We start from the raw sequence: 20,000 nt of genomic DNA, 5'->3' as shown, positions 1-20,000 counted from the left end.
GCAACCATCACATTTCTACACTGTTTATTGCATATTTCGGTGCCGGGCAACGTTCCCAGTGGGGTCATTAAATCTGTCATCCCACAGCATTAGAAGAGAGCAGAACCAAGGGTTCCACATACTGAAAGCATGAAAAGAGGATCTCAGCAGGGATGAACCGCACGGATCAAAAAATGGACTTTTTGATCATGCATGCGTTTTTATGTCTTGCAAACTTTTGTTGCGAGGTTCTGTTGCACTGGGCTGGATTGTGTCTTCTTTGTCAGGCACTATATTTCATGTTCTTGTGTGTGTTGTGAGCTGAAGCTCTGTGCTTTGGACAGGATTGATGATTCATGCTGTGCAACCGTCTCGCTGCACGAGATTTATATGGGCAAAATCCAATATTAGCCCTCGCGTCAGACGGGAACGAACGCGCGGATCAATCGTCTGTCTCTCGTCCCTCAATCTCTCCTTCGCACTCGTCTTTCAGACAAACGTCTGTGTGACGGGCAGTCGTTCGCTGAGGAATGATGTGTGCTGCTCACAAACACACTTGATCTTCACAATGAAGAACCTCTCTGAACTAACTGAACAGCTTTAATAAAGACGAAATTTTATACATATTGAAAAAACATAATTTCACTACAATTGGTCCTTGTCAATGCACTCTTAATAATAAAAAAGCACACAAAAACATCAATAATTCATGCTTTATCTTAATGTTTCAATGGCGATTTGTGCTAGTAGTAGTAGCAGTAGTGCATTGCTTAATGCCATGTCAGCATCGAAGGCTATTTTCATGCCAAGATTCAATAAAAAATTAAATAAACACAATTGAAAATAAATAAACTTATTAATGCCATATCAACATCGAAGGCTATTTTCATGACAAGATTCAATAAAAAATTAAATAAACACAATTGAAAATAAATAAACTTATTAATGCCATGTCAGCATCGAAGGCTGTTTTCATGACAAGATTCAATAATTTTTTTTAAAAATTAGTAAACGAAATTTGAAATAAATAAACTTGGGGTTGTAAAACTTCTAAAGTTACTATAGAAGCTTGTATCCGCCACAGAATAAAACATTTTAAAAGATAATTGCGACTTTTTATCTCACAATTGCGAGTTTACATCTTTATTTCTCAGAATTGCGATAAAAAGTCAAAATTGCAAAGTATAAACTCACAATTGCGTGATATAAACATGCAATTCTGAGAAAAAAAATCTGAATTGAGTTCTGACATCTTTTCTCAGACTTGTGTGATATAAACTCGCAATTGCGAGTTATAAAGTCCAATTCTAAGGAAAAATGTTTATTTAGTTTATATCTCACTCAATTCTGACTATAATTCGAAATTGTGACTTAATATCACGCAATTTTGCGATAGATCATAGTAGCAATTACCTTTTTTTATTTTTTATTCTTTGGCGGAAACAAGCTTCCATAGGTTTCCATTTCTTTTTGGGGGAAAAACTTATATTTTTAAAATTACGAGAGCTTTTTTTATTGCTTGTTCAAAATGTAAAGGAAAAAATAGCAACATGTAAGCCTGTATTGATTTTGAGATTGCTCTGGGTGTTCCTCAGATAGTCGTTGAAGAGAACAGTGAAACAAGATCGAGTAAATGCAGTGACATGCAGTTTCAGTCAGGCTTTCTTCACACTGCACACAAACCAAATGTGCTCTTCAAATCTGATCTTTATAACTGACCGTCCTCAAGCGACGAAATCAACTTTTGTTAAGAAGTCGGTGTTGCCAGTGTACATTTTTGGCATCATTATGACAGAGAGAGATTGAGAGTGGCAGCCGTGGTACTAAACGGGTAAGAGACATTACTTTATGCTGACACTTCAGAGCATCCCAGCCAGATAACTGTCCTTGAGATGAATGGGAACGAGAGTGGAGAGCTTTCTCCAGGTATTACATATCTCTACGGGTCAGGTGACAAAAAAACTAAACCCATTTGAGACGGACATGCCAAAAAAAGACTGTCTGAACAAACAAGGTCTGACAGATTAAACGAAGAACAGCTTCTGGGTTGTTTGTTCAATTATTTACCTTCTGGATGATGCAAAAGAGAAATGTGCGGGTGCGCTGGGGGAGAAGGTCCTGGGACTGTCCAGCGGACTGCTTCCTGTGAGGTGGACAGAGACATGGATGAGAACGACACCTGTGGACTGAGACACCGGAGCAGATCATGTGTTGAAGGGTGAGCGCTCACCTATGTGTCCCGGTAGAGGAGAGTGAGGCCGAGGAAGAGTGGGCGACGTACTGGTCAGGATAAGACTCTTCCGGTTACTGGTGCGACAACTGCAAAACATACAACACATGATCATGACACTCGGCAAGGGAAATCACACACGTTCAGAAGGAGATATTAAAGAAAATGGACAACGATTAGCTTGTATCTATTCTGCATATAAATATTTTTTTTTAATATAATTTATTTTTACACACACACACACACACACACACACACACACACACACATATACATATATATATATATACATTTATACTGTATTATATGTATTATATTAAATATAATCTTTTTGCTATATATAGAAATTATATATATATACATTCCTAAAATATATGTAATAAATTCTACACATTTTATATATATATATAAAGAGTTCAGATGCAAAAGCCTCTAAGTGCCATCTGAAATTTTCGTCTAGAATGATCATTTTTATCAAGCTCGTATATATTTAAGTTCAGAAATTTCACTTAAATGACAATGAAAATGACCTATTAATTGTCATTTAAGTGAAATTACTGAACTTAAATATACGAGCTTGATAAAAATGATCATTTTAGAAGAAAATTTCAGATGGCACTCAGAGGCTTTTGCATCTGAACTCTTCATATATATATATATATACTGTATTATATATATTATATTAAATATAATATTTTTGCTATATATTGAAATTATATATATATATATATATATACACATTTCTAAAATATATGTAATTCTACACATTATATATATATATAATGTGTATAATTTATTAATGTAATTTAGAAATGTATATATTTAATTTCTTTATAAAAAATATATATATCATGTATATAAATATATATATATAAAATATTTGATATAGGCTATACATTTTATATATATACATACAGTATATTGTATATAAACATTCATAATCTCAAAACAGAGTTTCTAACCTCAGAGAACTGCTGAGAATGAGGAATAAAGTTACAGCGACTGAAGCCGAACACGAGGGACAAACAAGAAAGTGAAATGTCATGCTGCCACGGCAACAAAGCCGACAGCCTCCGCGTGACAACCCAGCCTTGCGATTGGCTGGTTAAGACTTCATCACGTCCAATAACACTCCCCGAGACACAGCTGGAGATGACAGCCTCATGTAATGACATGATGCAATCATCAGAAAGTCCATTTGCGTATAGTGTAAAAAACTTGCTCATCACTCCTGATCTAGATGTCTGTGAGTGTGTGTGTGTGTGTGTGTGTGTGTGTGTGTCTCAGTGAGTACTGACTGAAATCTCCAGTGATCCTCCCATTTTATCCCTTCTGATCATCTTCTCTCTTGTTCTCTTTCATCTGTTTCTTAGCTCCTCAGGCTGCATTTCATTCTATAGATCAGCATGTGTGCGAGTATGTCGCGGAAAACACAAAAAAATACAGAAATGCACTCATGAAACCTGTCAAGAACTGATTCAGGTCATTATTAACCCCAGAATCAAAAGAAATAAATACGTTTTTTTCTTAAAGAATATATCTATTTGTTTAGACTTTTGGAGTTTCTTTTAATGTATGCATATTCTTGCCAAACATATAGAATATATAAGATAAGATATTATACACAGCCACTTATTTAGGTACACCTGTTCAACTGCTCATTAATGCAAATCTCTAATCAGCCAATCACATGGCAGAAACTCAATGCATTTGGGCATGTAGACACGACCAAGACGACGATCTGCTGAAGTTCAAACTGAGCATCAGAACGGGGAAGAAAGGTGATTTGAGTGACTTTGAACATGACGTGTTTGTTGGTGCCAGACGAGCTGGTCTGAGTGTTTCAGAAACTGCTGATCTACTGGGATTTTCGTGCACAGCCGGCTCTAGTTTACAGAGAATGGGCCAAAAAAGAGAAAATATCCAGTGAGCTGCAGTTCAGTGGATGAAAATGCCTTGCTGATGCCAGAGGTCGGAGGAGAATGACCAGACTGGATTGAGCTGAGGGCAACAGTAACTCAAACACACTCGTTACACCCGAGTTCTGCAGAAGAGAGTCTCTGAACATGTTGAACTTTGAAGCAGAAGAGCTTCAGCAGCAGAACACACACACCAGTAACTCTCCTGTGAGACGAGAACAGGAAACTGAGGCTACAATTCACACGGGCTCATCAAAATCAAATATGAATAGATTGGAAAAATGTTGCCTGGTCTGATGAGTCTTGATTTCTGACATTCAGATGGTCGGGTCAGAATTTGACGTGAACAACATGAAAGCATGGATGCATTCCTGTATCATCGATTCACGCTTCTGCTGGTGTAATGGTGTGGAGGAGATTTTCTCGGCACACTTTGGGCCTCTTAGTATCAATTGAGCATCGATTAAACACCACAGCCTACCTAAGTATTGTTGCTGACCATGTCCATGCCTTTATGATCACAGTGTATCATCTTCTGATGGCTACTTTCAGCAGGATAATGTGCCGTCACAAACCTCAAATCATCTCAAACATGACAATGAGTTAACTAAACTCAAACAGCCTCCAGTCTCCAGATCTCAATCCAATAGAGCAGCTTTGGGATGTGCTGGAACGGGAGATTCACATCATGGATGTGCAGAAGACAAATCTGCAGAAACTGAGTGATGATATCATGACAACATGGAGCAAAATCTCTGAGGAATGTTTCTAGCGCCTTGTTGAATCTGTGCCATGAAGAGTTAAGGCAGTTCGGAAGGAAAAAGTGGGTCCAACCCGGTACTAGCAAGGTGTACCTAATAAAGTGGCCGGTGAGTGTATAGTCTTTTTTACTAAATTAATTATCTATAAATTATTAAACTGGCAGCTAAACTGTGTGATATGTTTTATCCCATGTATCAGTTATTAGTGAGATTGCTTTTACGCCATTGAAAAAAAAAACTCTCATAATGAGAATCCCTATTGAGAATGAGTGATGAGTAAAGTCAAACATGCAGACGCATTTTTTTTCCACGTAAAATATCATTTCTTTCTTGCGGTTTAGTGGTGAAATATGACCTGGACATGTTCTTGTCAGGTTTGCTGAGATTCTCCCACGCATGAGTCCGAGTCCTTGACTGGGTCTGATCAGTATTCATGAGCTCTTGTTTCTGCTCCATATAACTTTGCAACTAGTTGTGCAGTGTAGTCTGCTTATGCTTTAAACTCACACTGTGTTTGAAGCTTACATAACATCTTAAATTTACATTTCTCTCAGTAAAGAAGTCTGTCTCAATAGAAGTGCTCTAGATTTTGGTGTTCTCCCTTCATAATACAGCATAATCCTGTGGCTATACTTACGTACTGATTCTGTAGTGCGTAATAACTGTGCACAGCAACTTCAGAAAAGAAAACGGCAGTCTAAATCTCTCCAAATTAATTCCCACAAATGAAATGTGCAGTATCCACTTTAAAAGGATGATATCTCAAGAAAACAGGACACAATGTGAGGGGAAGAGATTGACCTTTTTAAAAATATGCTTATGAAAATGGAAACAGTTGTCAGACTGAATGCGATTCTCTGCTCAGCCTCAGAGTCTAATGCTCGCTGACAAGAAACCACACTGTAGCAGAACAGACGAAGCCCATGCATTCATTGTGAAATATTTAACAGAAGCGCATTAGCATCTGCAGGAAGTAATGTAATGTTCTTCCTCCAAACCCCCTGTGTGTGTGTGTGTGTGTGAGAGAGAGAGAGAGAGAGAGAGAGAGAGAGAGAGAGAGAGAGAGAGAGAGAGAGAGAGAGAGAGAGAGAGAGAGAGAGAGAGAGAGAGAGAGAGAGAGAGAGAGAGAGAGAGAGAGAGAGAGAGAGAGAGAGAGAGAGGGAGGATCCCAGCGGATATAAAACGTCAAAAAATTTTCTTCCAGCTTCCTTGTTGGCGTCTCTCTGCATCTTGGTTTCACTATCACACACACAGTATCACAGATCACAAAAAACATGACTTTGTGTGAAAATTTTATGAAATTCTTTCCGCCTGCAACCACAAGCTTTATTTTTAAACCTCTCACTTCTCTATCTCTATCTCTCTCAGATGAAGAGATTACTTTAGTTTCAGTTCAGAGATTACAGCTACAAAGAGGCAACAAGATCTTTCAATTTTCACACCCTCAACTGTAAAAAAAAATATATAGTTGGTTTTACTTTGAGTTTTTGAGTTCATTGGAATTAAAATTTTGAGTTAATACAATGAAGGTTTTTTGAGTTGGAGTTTTGAGTTTTGTTTGGAGTTTTTGAGTTTCTGTTCAATCGACAGAAACTCAAAATATTATGTTATCTGAACCACATAAATTATCTAAGTTGATTTGACAAAAGAAAAAAATTAAATGAAACAAATGAACAAATACCTTATAAATTAATAACTTACATTTAATTTAAGAAAAAATGAAGAAGAGAATTTAAGTTAAATTATAAGATTTTTAATGTTTTTTAATGAATGTGACTGCTTTTACAGTTATTTATTATTTTTATTATTTAAAGGTTTTTTCTTTCTTTTCTTAAATTGAATTTGAATTCTTGATGCTACGAGGTTTTCTTTTCCCAAATTGTATAAATAAAGGAGTGCAAATAAAAAAACTTGAATTGCTCTCTTCCCATCTCTCTTTGTAATTATAAAGATTTATATATTCTTTACTTTATAAACAGAGTGAAATTATGACTGATTTCACAGTTATTTATTGCTTTTATTCCATGAATTGATTTTTTTGATATATGAATTTGATGTTACAAGGTGCTTTTCCCCAAATCGTATTATACAAAGTTAAATTATGACTGCTTTCAGTTATTCATTATTTTTACATAAAATAAATTTGTATTTTTTATTTATTTAATTAGTTGAATAATTTCAATTATTATTTCATGATTTTTCCAAATGTGTATAAATTAAAGAGTGTGTCCTCCATTCCTTTCTCTTTTTTTGCCCATTTCGCTATTACTTGTCTCTCTCTCTCTCTGTTTCTCTCTCTCTCTCTCACTGTGATTCTCATTTGTTAATTACGTCTGGTTGAGAAATTACTTTTCTAATCACTTTTGCTCTTTAAAACAGAAATGAACCTCCTAGACCACACCGTTCAATCTCTTTTGTCAAATACTGCAGTGAATATCAATTCAAATCACTTACTACATCAGCAACAACGGAAATATTCAAGAAGATCATCTAAAAAAAATGTAACAAGAAAATTAGTAGTATTTAGTAGTAGTAGTAATTTCATCATTTACTAATTATTAAAATCAAAAGATGTATCTGTTAATATCATTTAATGGACCTGAGCTGACATGAACTACCAATGAACGGATGTATTTTTTTCAAACTAACATTAACAAAGATGAATAAATACTGTAACAAAATTATTGCTCATTGTTGGTTAAAATTAGTTAGTTATTGCATTAAAGGGATAGTTCACTTTGAAATTAATTTTTGATATGTTTTAGCTTACCTCAAGGGCATCCAAGATGTAGGTGTCTTTGTTTCCGCAGTAGTTTCAATTTTGATATTTTTAGGTCAAACCGTTCTTGTCTGTCAGTCATATAATGCAGGTCTATGGTCACTGTATCAAAACACAAGCACAGAGTCCAAATTAAAACAATTCCCCATCGTCCAAATTAAACAATTCCCCATCGTAAGTACACTTTGATGGCCTAAGACACGAAACGAGCGGTTTGTGTGAGAAAACGAACAGTATTTATATCGTTGTTATCTCCTGAAAACAACACGTCCAAATGATCTGACGGCGCGGGCGGGTATAGATATATTCATAGATGTCACCTTGGCTACGGTTTCGTTCCAATGAACTGCAGTAGCGAAGGCGACATCTAGTGTATACATCTATACCCGCCCGCGCGCGGGTATAGATGTATACACTAGATGTCGCTTGGCTACGGTTTCGTTCCTATGAACTGCAGTAGCCAAGGTGACATCTATGTATATATCTATACCCGCCCGCGCCGTCAGATCATTTGGACGTGTTGTTTTCAGGAGATAACAACGATATAAATACTGTTCGTTTTCTCACACAAACCGCTCGTTTCGTGTCTTAGGCCGTCAATGTGTACTTACGATGGGGAATTGTTTAATTTGGACGATGGGGAATTGTTTTAATTTGGACTCTGTGCTTGTGTTTTGAAACAGTGACCATCGACCTGCATTATATGACTGACAGACAAGAACGGTTTGACCTAAAAATATCAAAATTGAAACTACATGCGGAAACAAAGACACCTACATCTTGGATGGCCTTGAGGTAAGCTAAAACATATCAAAAATTAATTTCAAAGTGAACTATCCCTTTAACTAATGTTAGCTAATGGGATCTTATTGTAAAAGTGTTACCATTTTCTCTTTAGCTGTAATTTATTTTTTACTTCAGTTTTAGTCATTTTATTTCTTCAAATTAAACTTATTTCAGTTAGATGACAAGGCAATATTTCTGATTTTCTACTTCTGATATTTATATTTTATATCATCTTTATTTCAATTAAAAAAACATTTTCAGTTTTAGTTAATAACAGCACTGCCATGAACTAAAAGAGCAATCTTTGGCAGAATAATAATATTAAGTAAACATTTGTCTGAAGAGAAGGATGGGGGTCTGGACGGATATGGTGCGGTATGACTTTCATATACTGTATCTGGAGACAGGAAGTGTAATATAGACAGGATGTGTTCATATTTCTGAAACACAAAGCATGACTGACAGGCCGATGTTGTATCCAGGTTCTGAGGTAATAGTCGAGAGAGGCGATGTGTGTGTCTGAGTGCGTATGCTTGATCTATGCTGGATCTAAGCTGCATCCAAAGAAGCCAATAAATCAAAAACACCTCACATACACACACACACACACACACACACACACACACACACACACACACACACGTGGCCACCCGTGGAGAAATCAACAGGGTCTGATGCTCTTCTGATGATGCCAATCATGGATGGAATTATACAGCACCAAAAATAAGACACACACCAGCCACAATAACACTGGCATTCAGCAGCACTAACCAATTTATCAAACTCTCTTTCATTAACTCCCCTCGCCGCTTCTCTATAAACAGACTGCTTTCAGTGTTTGCGAAGCGAATCGCTTCAATAGCAGAGAGAACATCTGATTTATCCTTTATATGGCCTCCGCCACGCCATCAGGAGGAATCATTGTTGGTTTCTAATGTTCAATTCATCAGGAAAAGCTAATCTAAACACTTTCAAATCATTTCCCATGCAGGGATGCCAAAACAAAAAGAAAAAAAACATTTTCGTATTATTTGACTGGAGGAAAGCACACATTTCATGGGTTCAAGGTCAACTATTAAAGCTGCATTGAAGAATCTTACTGCAGTACAGTCTGAAGTGTAAAAATTAATAAAGCTGGAGATGTAAGTCAGCCATTGCATTCGGTTTAAAACACTAAGGATCAACAAGCTGCAACTGTTAAACAATGAAAACACGACAAAAGTGTGTCCATAACCTAATTAATATTCATTAGATCACCATTCTCCCCTCCATGATGTCACAAATTACATATTCATTATGTAAAACTTAAATAACTGAATAGACATGCTATTCCCGAAAGACATGATAATCATAATCTTCCATGGGCTATGTTAGCAGTTTAGCTAGCACATTTGCTAACACATATCAGTTAAAGTGTAACTTGGCCGATTTTTGACCCGCTTTCTACTGTCACAATGTCGGTAGTATATGTACATGAACAATGTTTACTCGTTCTCCATGTTACCTGGACAAAGAAATTAAAATTTATTTGACAGCTCTAGGGCTTTCATGAAAACAGCAGTTTCTTTTAGTTTTCCCCTCCGTTTGGCCTAAAATGCTGAGTTCGTGGTCAGTTTGAAGTGTTGACTACAAACACATTGTTTTTTTTTATATTGTCCGTTACAGTGTTCTCTCCGTATTTACGATTCTTTTCCCAGACAGCAACACAGTGTCGGCCCAGATCCGGCCCACATCTGGCACGCGTTGAATCCACCCACGTCCCAGATGCGGCCTGGATCTGGGTTGCAGTCTTTAGCCACTGACTACAACACGCTGGAAACCTAAAGTAACTCACTCCCGATAAACGTTTACTCGTTTACGTTTACTATAGACAGAAAGTTTTAATGAAAGCCCATTTTGTCAGCAGTGAAATACCCTACAGTTGTCAAGCTCCAGAAATAATTTAAAATCCTGAGTTTATTGTAAAGTTCAACGAAGGTTGATAATTTAACAAAACTGGAGACTGTCTATTAAGAAGAATGCAGGCTGAAGTTAGTTCATCCATGCTATCAGAGTCGTCGACACGTGGCTTGCTATAAATGTCTCTATTCTTTAGACTAGCAAAAGCACTGAATCTGTTTATACACACCAATATTCAGTTAAAGCTGTTAAATCACACCAATTTTACACGATGCTTCACCCACATAAGATCACGCTTTGAAGCTGCTCTTCACAGGAATCTCAGAACCTTAAACACTTAATGAGACGACAACACTAGTCCCGTGTGGTGAGCTGATGTCATCCGTTACCATAGCGACCGCTTATACACAACGTAAAGCAAAACGTCCGCATCATTCACGGCACATGACCTGTCCTCATGATAACAGATCACACCTTTAGAGAGTCAATCCCATCCCAGCACTGGTGAGCAAACACAACAGTATGTGGTGTGAATAGGTGAGCTTGTGTTGTTTGTTGAAACAGATCGTTTCCCTGCTGAATGAAGTCTGTCATCACAAGGTGAAAGGGTTAATTCAGTGGTTGCCATGGAGAATGACCCATCGAGCTCCCTAATTAACACCTGCTTAGACTCTCAAAGGACACAGAGGAACTCTTATACAGACTAATCATCACATTTGAGACTTCATAGGCCAGATTTACGAACAGCTTGCGCCAGTGCAAACCCTCTTTTGGCGTTACAAAACTACTGTCAGGATTGACATGGAGTGAAAAATTAGCGTTGAAAAGGCGTGGACAGTTATTTTTTAGGCTGACCTTATAGCATATGCATTTGTAGGAGTTTCCCTTTCAGACGCAAAATTTATGGGAGGAGAATATTTAGGCTAAAAGAATCATGCAAGGTGATTTACTAAGGTTTGTTTAGTATTTAGTATTTATTCACTAAGGCGCTTTATTGAAATTGACCAACCGGTAAGCCCCGCCCCCCTTAGTTACTGTTGCTATCTCAGACAAACAAACGGAGTTGCTAACTGTCTTACAATGACAGCTGTCAGTGTGAAAACCTTGTCCCAAGATGTTTTTGGTGCATTTTGGACACAGAAGGACCACTTCTTGTTGAGGAGTATTCATGTGGGACTTAAATATGACATGGAGGGATATATAAAATATTTAAAAATAAATATGGTGGTACGTAACAAGATTAATTTGGAAGCGAGGGTTTATAGATCACAATGCAAGCGGGAGAAGCCCATTGTTACGGTCGTCACGATCATTTTTGACCTACTGTACATGACGTGAAAACGGTTAGCTATTTAGGTTTGTACGTTAGCATGGACTCACTAACTTTAACTGTAACTTAATGAGAGTGACAACCAGAAAATTAACATTTTTTTCTTCATTGGGATTGAAGACTAAGGGCCCTATTTTAAGGATCTGAAACGCAAGTATCAAGCGCGAAACGCAAGTAACTTTGTGGGCGGGTCTTGGGCGCTGTTGCTATTATACCGGCGGGATAAATGACTCTTGCGCCAGGCGCAAATCTAAAATGGGTTGGTCTGAAGTAGCTTCATGGAGTGGTTTGGGCGTGAAATAAACCAATCAGAGCGTCATCTCACATTCCCTTTAAGAGCAGGCGCGCTTGTTCCATGGCGGATTGCTATTATAACGGCGGATTTGCCAGACGCGCGCCAGGAGCGGTTCACAGCCGAGGAGACCTACGTTCTCGTCAGGGCCGTAAAACACAGAAAAGTGACATTGGGGATGGAGAAACCCACCCAAATTAACTTCGGTTAAACAGGCGTATGATAATTTGGGTAAATGTGTAAGCTAGATTTATGCTTTTATAATAAACTGTCTATCTATCTATCTATTGTAATAATGTATGATTTGCAAAAATGAAAACTGCTGCTTCTGTGTAGATGAGAGAATCAAAGTGCATGCGCGTTGTGCCATTATGGCCAAGCATGCGCCCTTAACCCTTTCACACGTAAGTTTAAAATATTCTGGCTGACCCCCCAGCGTGAGTTTTTCAAGGCAACCGTTATTTAGAACGTGTCACTTTATGGTTTCCATGGTGACGCGTCATTGCTTGTCACGTGACACACCGCAGCAACAACAGAGCTGAATGAATGATGATATGCTTTTATGTCATTTTTCCTTTTTTATTCAAAATATTCACAAATTTGTTAGATATGTCATGAATTATCTGATATTCCGATTGTCAAATATATGCAAGTGGAAGTGTTTTGTTGTTTAAAACACCTTTATAACGATCGCGTTAGTTGAGCTGTATGCGCGATGGGCGCCGCCATCTTAGTTTGTGCCGCAGACGCAGTTCAGAAAATCAGATCTGTTGGATTTACAACACGTGAATTCATCCACTTCTCCCGAAGTACATGGAAGTAAGTGGCCGGTGAACTGGGAGAAGAATAGAGTAAACTTTAGAGTTACTCAATGTGTATCTGATATGAATAAAACGTGTCTAATTATAATGGAAAGGATTATCATTGCCTCTTCCTTTGACATCAGTGTGTATTTTACAAACTCTAAATGTATTGTTTTTTTAGTACTTATATGTCTGAAACCTAAAATAAACATTATGTGGTTGAAAACACTGAAAAGTTGTGATATATGACAGCTCTGAGCGCGCCTGTCTCTGGCTCAGCGCCAGCCAACGCGCGAAAGCATATTTGAATTTAGCAGTTGATCACATGATGCACTGACCGTTCTAATCACACCGGTGTGATCGTACGCTCCAGGGACCAGCCTAGACTGATCACACCGGTGTGATCGTACGTGCGAAAGGGTTAAAATAGCATATGAATAACATGCGCAACGCGGCACAGACTTTAGACTAGGTTTTTCCTGGTCAGTGGCGGAATTGTTTTCTAAACCTGCAAAATAGCACCAGGGAACGTTTGCGCCGGAACACGCCTCCTCTTTGCGCTGAACCGCCCCCGGGGAGCGCAAGTGTATTTCCTAGTTTACCGACGTGCGTCTGTGGAGGGAAAAGGCCGCTGTGCGTCGGGTGCAAAATAGGAATGATACATGCGTCGGTGTACAAAGTCAATTGCGCTGGGTGCAAGATAGGGCCCTATACAGTATGTCTTTGCACACTGAGTCCAAAATTCGCGTCTGAAATTTTCGCACGTTAAAAAATAAATACGACCTCACGTTATGTCAATCCCGTTTACACACTGCCTCCGAAACTTTCGTCCGTCATAAAAAAATTCGGATCGGGTTCGATTTTCTGCGTTTTTCACATCCGTAACAAGCATTTGAATGGTGTTTTGACAATTCAGAGCCACCGAATGACGAATACGAAAAAACACACACGGAAATTTCGGACTCAGTGTGCAAGGACCTTAACAACTAATAAACCCAACATACAACACAGGGATTCACTTGTTTAACAAAATACGCAACACCCTCACACAACACTAGCTTGCAGAGCAGCAGTCAATTTACTAATGCAATCAGGTCTGCAGCTCAGCAGCGGGACAATTAAAGCTGACTACTTTATCACCTGTTACATTTCTCATCTTCAAACAGTGTGTCTCCAGAGCTCCCTGTCTCATCACTCATCTGCTGTAAAGAGCAGCATGACTGGTCACTAACAGATGTGTTTAGGTGCAGGTGTGCTGTTGTCCCAACAAGACTGTGCAGTTTCTGCTCCCCTAGTGTCACCAAATAGAGTCACAAAAACAATGACATGCTTTAAACTAGGCAATAGGATGTGGGTACTAGAGCAGATACTGGTGTGCACGCAGAGAAGGAAAGGAAGAATAGATGAGTGTGAAGATGAATGGGTGAAGGAGAGGTTTAGAGGTGAATGGGATAAATATAGACTCTGATGGCAGTGGCTCCTGTCTCTGCTTAAAGGAGGACAAAAAGGACTGTTAAACAGGATGACCGAACGGATGTCCTGGTTTTACAAGGTGGGTCCCAGTGTCCCGACAATTCATTAAAAAACGAAATATGGCCCCATTTCAGATGTTAGACTCACTGACTTCAAATTAAATATCTGCAATGTCCTCTAGCTATAGTATCTGGTATCATTTTTTCTTTCTCAGCTGGATGACATTGCAGAGGAGAAAAGATACACCTGTGTTCAAATTAGGGATTTGCAATTTTTAGATAAAATAATATAAAATTGTGAGATCTAAACTGGGAATTGTGAGAAAAAAATGTGAATTGTGAGTTATAAACTGGGAATTTTGAGTTATAAAATGGGAATTTGCAAATTATAAACTGGGAATTGTGAGATATAAACTGGGAATTGAGAGTAATAAACTGGGAATTGTGAGAAAAAATTTAGAATTGTGAGTTATAACTGGGAATAGCGAAAAAATGGTCAGAATTGCGAGTTATAAACCAGGAATTGAGAGTTACAAACTGGGAATTGCAAGAAAAAAGTCAGAATTGTGGGTTATAAACTGGGAATTGGGGAATTTAAATGTTTTCATTATCAGCTGGATGACATTGCAGACAAGAAAAGATATCCCTGCATTCAAAAAAAAGTATTTGCAATTTTTAAAAAGTATATATAATAAATGCTGTGCTTGGAAAGATCAGCAGAATGAGGTTAAAGTTTACACTTTAGGCACCATGTTACAACAACCGGGGTCCCTGATACTTCTCTCCACAGAGTTCAGAGCTTTGGCCAATTTGAGTTGTGAGAGCGTTTGAAGACCGGCATGTGATGTGCGAGTGAACGCTGAAACTTTGATTAGCTGGTCAAGTGTGTTTGATCAGTCAGTGAAATCTCTAGGAGAGGGTTTGCTTTATTATAAAATGCTGTGATCTTCTAAAGTCTAAAGTAGGAAATCTTTAAACCTCAGGCAACTTGGCAGTTATGTCAGGTTCACATAAAAGTTTAATTCATAACAGTGTTGGCGCATTGAGCAGTTTCACTGGGATTTAGGTAATGCGATTAATTAAATCCAGCATGTGGGCTGTATTTATTATATAACAACTATCAGCTAGATTAAATTTAAGGACAAAATTTAAAAGTCAGCTCAATAGATAATTCTCTGCACGGATTGAATTGAAATATAGTCGCCCCTAATGCTGCAAGACCTCAAAGACACTAACAACAGCAGCGCTCGTGTCTGAGCTCAACTGAACTGCATGATAAAACGGTCTGAAACAAAGCTAATGTTGATAAACCTGAATGTGTGGATTATGTTCATTTGATTGTATACATTAATTTCTTTATAATAGCAATTTAATCTCTTGATGACAGAACAATTATTGTTTGTGGACAGTAATAACAATTAAGTCAGAATTGCGAGTTATAAACTGGGAATTGCGAGAAATGAAGTCAGAATTGTGAGTTATAAACTGGGAATTGTGAGTTTTAACCTGGGAGTTGAGAGTTATAAACTGGGAATTGCGAGAAAAAAAGTCAGAATTACGAGTTATAAACTGGGAATTGCAAGTTATGTACAAAGAATTGCGAGTTATTAACTGGGAATTGGGAGAATAAATGTCAGAATTGTGAGATATAAAATGGGAATTATGAGATATAAACTGGGAATTGTGAGATATAAATGGGAATCACGAGTTATAAACTGGGAATTGTGAGTTATAAAATGGGAATTGCAAATTATAAACTGGGAATTGTGAGATATAAACTGGGAATTGAGAGTAATAAACTGGGAATTGTGAGAAAAAAGTTAGAATTGTGAGTTATAACGGAATAGTGAAAAAATGGTCAGAATTGCGAGTTATAAACCAGGAATTGAGAGTTACAAACTGGGAATTGCGAGAAAAAAAGTCAGAATTACGAGTTATAAACTGGGAATTGCAAGTTATGTACTAAGAATTGCGAGTTATTAACTGGGAATTGGGAGAATAAATGTCAGAATTGTGAGATATGAACTGGGAATTATGAGATATAAACTGGGAATTGTGAGTTATAACTGGGAATAGCGAAAAAATGGTCAGAATTGCGAGTTATAAACCAGGAATTGAGAGTTACAAACTGGGAATTGCAAGAAAAAAGTCAGAATTGTGGGTTATAAACTGGGAATTGCGAGTTATTAACTGGGAATAGCAAGATATATACTGGGAATAGAAAGTTATATACTGGGAATTGTGATTTATAAACTGGGAATAGCGAGTTATAAACTGGGAATTGTGGGTTATAAACTACGAATTGCGAGTTATAAACTGGGAATTGCGAGTTATAAATGGAATAGTGAGTTAAAAACTGGGAATAGAAAGTTATAAATTGGGAATAGCGAGTTATAAACTGGAAATAACGAGTTATAAACTGGGAATTGAACGTTTTAAACTAGGGATTTGCAATTTTTAGATAAAATAATATAAAATTGTGAGATCTAAACTGGGAATTGTGAGAAAAAAATGTGAATTGTGAGTTATAAACTGGGAATTTTGAGTTATAAAATGGGAATTTGCAAATTATAAACTGGGAATTGTGAGATATAAACTGGGAATTGAGAGTAATAAACTGGGAATTGTGAGAAAAAAGTTAGAATTGTGAGTTATAACTGGGAATAGCAAGATATATACTGGGAATAGAAAGTTATATACTGGGAATTGTGATTTATAAACTGGGAATAGCGAGTTATAAACTGGGAATTGTACGTTTTAAACTGGGAATTGCGAGTTAGAAACTGGGAATAGCAAGTTATATACTGGGAATAGAAAACTGGGAATTGAACGTTTTAAACTGGGAATTGCGAGTTAGAAACTGGGAATAGCAAGTTATATACTGGGAATAGAAAGTTATATACTGGGAATTGTGAGTTATAAACTGGGAATTGCAAGTTATTACTGGGAATAGTGATTTATAAACTAAGAATTGCAAGTTATCAACTAAGAATTGCGAGTTATTAACTGGGAATTGGGAGTTATAAACTGGGAATTATAAAGTGAGTTATAAAGTGAGAATTGTGAGAAAAAAATCAGAATTGTTAGTTATAAACTAAAATTAAGTTAGAATTGTGTCACAATTACCTTTTTTCAAGTTAAGTTTTTATTTAGCAGCAGAAACGAGCTTCCATACAAATCAGTGGCTGTCATGCTGGGAATCTATTTATGAATGAATATTCAGGATTACTTGTCCTCAGATGTTTAGTCTATCATCTAACTGATTCCTGAACTCTCCCGCATCACAGGATCAGAATTGACTCAAACTATAATCTGACAGACAGATTATCTGAAAGTCGCCATCGCCAACAAACAAGATCACGCCACAATCAACCTGTATTCCTCCATTCATCCGCTCGCACATCATCCTTTAATATTTCCTGCTGTGCTTTCATTTCCTGAGATCTGCGCTTGCTCCCAAACGCCGTGAGCTGTGTAATCTCAGGCCGTGAGGAATCGTGTGCAGAATGATACATCAATGTTTTGTGATCTCAAGAGAACTCTGAATCCTCTCAGACAGCGGTTCTGCCACATGAAAGTTTTGGTTTTGTCTATAATTTTCCTTTTTATAGAAGACTCGACTGTTTAACAGCTTTATATTTCAATAGTCCTAGTTAGAGAAAAACATTACTGTGTGAGGCAAGGCAAAGACAAAATAATTATATTACTCTATTTACTAATGACTCTTGTTACAAAGCTTTATGGTATATGTAAAGCATTGGGCAAGGGATAATCCACGACTAGCTGTGCATTAAACAATTTTAATGCACAACATGGAAGCAAAGAACAACCCAACGTGAAAATCTATATCTCTGTGTCTGATTCAAAGCGGGCAGAATGCTAGACCTGCCCTTCCCATCACATATCACTCCACAATCATCAATAACAGCTTAAACTTGTCAGTGCTGGCAAATAACCATGGTATAAGCAGGATAATCCATGGCTAGCGGTGCTTTAAACGATTTCAATGGTCGATTTGAGTGGTTATTTGCCTCAATGTCATCCTGATATGCACAGCTTTCTGTGTGTGTGTGTGTGTGTGTGTGTATATATTTAGAGTTTTCTCAACAGAACATTTTTTCGTCCTTGAAGAATCTCTGTTCCAAACTCGTTTTCTTTCCTGTTCCGCCTTTGAAATCGGCTGAGTCTAAGTTAAAATGCTCTGTAATGACTAACTTGGAAAGTGAAGTGCAGGATGAAGAGAGAGCAGGTGTTTTAGAGAGGAGCTCAGTTAACACACTCCAGCGTCCTCAAATATAGGCCAAGACATCTCCTCGGGCTCTACACTTCTCGTTCTCCCTCTCATTCATATTCCCTCTCCATCTGTGTTCTTCCATAAAAGCATTTGAGGCTCAGAGCAGCCCGTCCCAAATGACAGAGGAACAGAAAGTACTAAACTCAGAGAGACATCGAAAAAATATTAAAACACACACTTTCCTGAGACATCATCTAAACACAGGCATAAGCACAAATGCGTCTAGCAACGCAAATTTCATTTCATGCACAATCCCAAGCACTTTATTAGTGACTTTCCCCAGGTGTGATATCAAATGCACAAACAACTAAAAATTTGCCAACAAAACAAAACAAAAAATCTAAATAAAATAAAATAAAAACTAAATAAATTAAAATAAAAACTAAACTAAATAAAATAAAAAAATATATATATATATGAATGAATAAATAGATTAAAAAAAATAAAAATAAAATAAAAACAAGAAAAATATTTAGGATTTATATACCTCAATAAAAAATGTGTGTATGCTATAAATTAATTTCATCAGAACACAGCCACATTTGAATGGCCATTAATGATGAAATATGATCCGGAATGATACAGTTACCCCTTCGGTCAGGTCAACGGTTGCCATAACAGTTCACAGGAAATCTCACTGAGCAAATCTTATAAACATGAATAATAACACATCAGGTTCAGTGGGGATTTTTGGGGTGAACAACTCCTTTAATATCAAGAAAATCTATCTTTTTGCAGTGCAGAACAAAATAATTGAACTTTAACTATTCATAAGCCCTCTCTCGCTCACATACACACACACACACACACACACACACAGCAGAATGTGACTAATCTGAGCTCAACAGCGTCAGTGCAGACAGAATGGAGCGCCATGGGGGACAGACAGAGATGAAGAGAGAAAGAGAGAGAGAGAAAGACCGAGAAAGAGACAGTCTGTTATTAAGGCGCACTGTGAACACACACACGCGCATAGCCACTTCAAAGCCACTTTAATCTCTTCTCTGCCACACACAACATCACACATAAACACAAATAGACACACACGCAACAGCCACAACAGCATATGTACAAAACATAAACACACATATTATAAACTGCTCATGCGCTCATGTCAACTCAACCAGAAGCATGTGTGTATGTGCATATGCACAGTTTACCAGGAGTTCAGCTACAAAACTCAATCAATAGCAGTAGTGCTTAATCGATATGAGATTTCAGATACCAGAAATACAATATAGAACAAAGCAGCTGAAGGCCAATATAATAACTGCTAGGCCAATAAACTGTATCAGAGAAGCTGATTAAATGTGTCGATAATGTACAATTTTGAGATTATTAGCACAGGTCAATACATCTGTGTCAATCGGATGATTAATAGATGTGCTTAAAATGTAATTTATCCCTGTGATGCAAAGCTGAATTTTCAGCATCATAACTCCAGTCTTCAGTGTCA

General features: G+C 37.4%; 1 protein-coding gene across 1 annotated transcript in view; it reads right to left on the bottom strand.

Moving 5' to 3' along the window:
* mast1a (microtubule associated serine/threonine kinase 1a) overlaps window positions 1-20,000 on the bottom strand; it is a 59,815-nt gene that overhangs the window by 25,196 nt on the left and 14,619 nt on the right. Inside the window, exons 3-4 of the mRNA XM_081362408.1 lie at window positions 2,210-2,298; window positions 2,047-2,122 (exon numbers count right to left, since the gene is read on the bottom strand). Of these exons, the coding sequence (XP_081218534.1) occupies window positions 2,047-2,122; window positions 2,210-2,298 (165 nt within the window). The remainder of the gene's footprint in view (window positions 1-2,046; window positions 2,123-2,209; window positions 2,299-20,000) is intronic.

This window comes from Scardinius erythrophthalmus (genome assembly GCF_964197995.2).
Source record: "Scardinius erythrophthalmus genome assembly, chromosome: 3".
Classification (NCBI taxonomy): Eukaryota; Metazoa; Chordata; class Actinopteri; order Cypriniformes; family Leuciscidae; genus Scardinius; species Scardinius erythrophthalmus.
The sequence above is the reverse complement of the archived record's forward strand: the minus strand, read 5'-3'. Positions and strand labels throughout refer to the sequence as shown.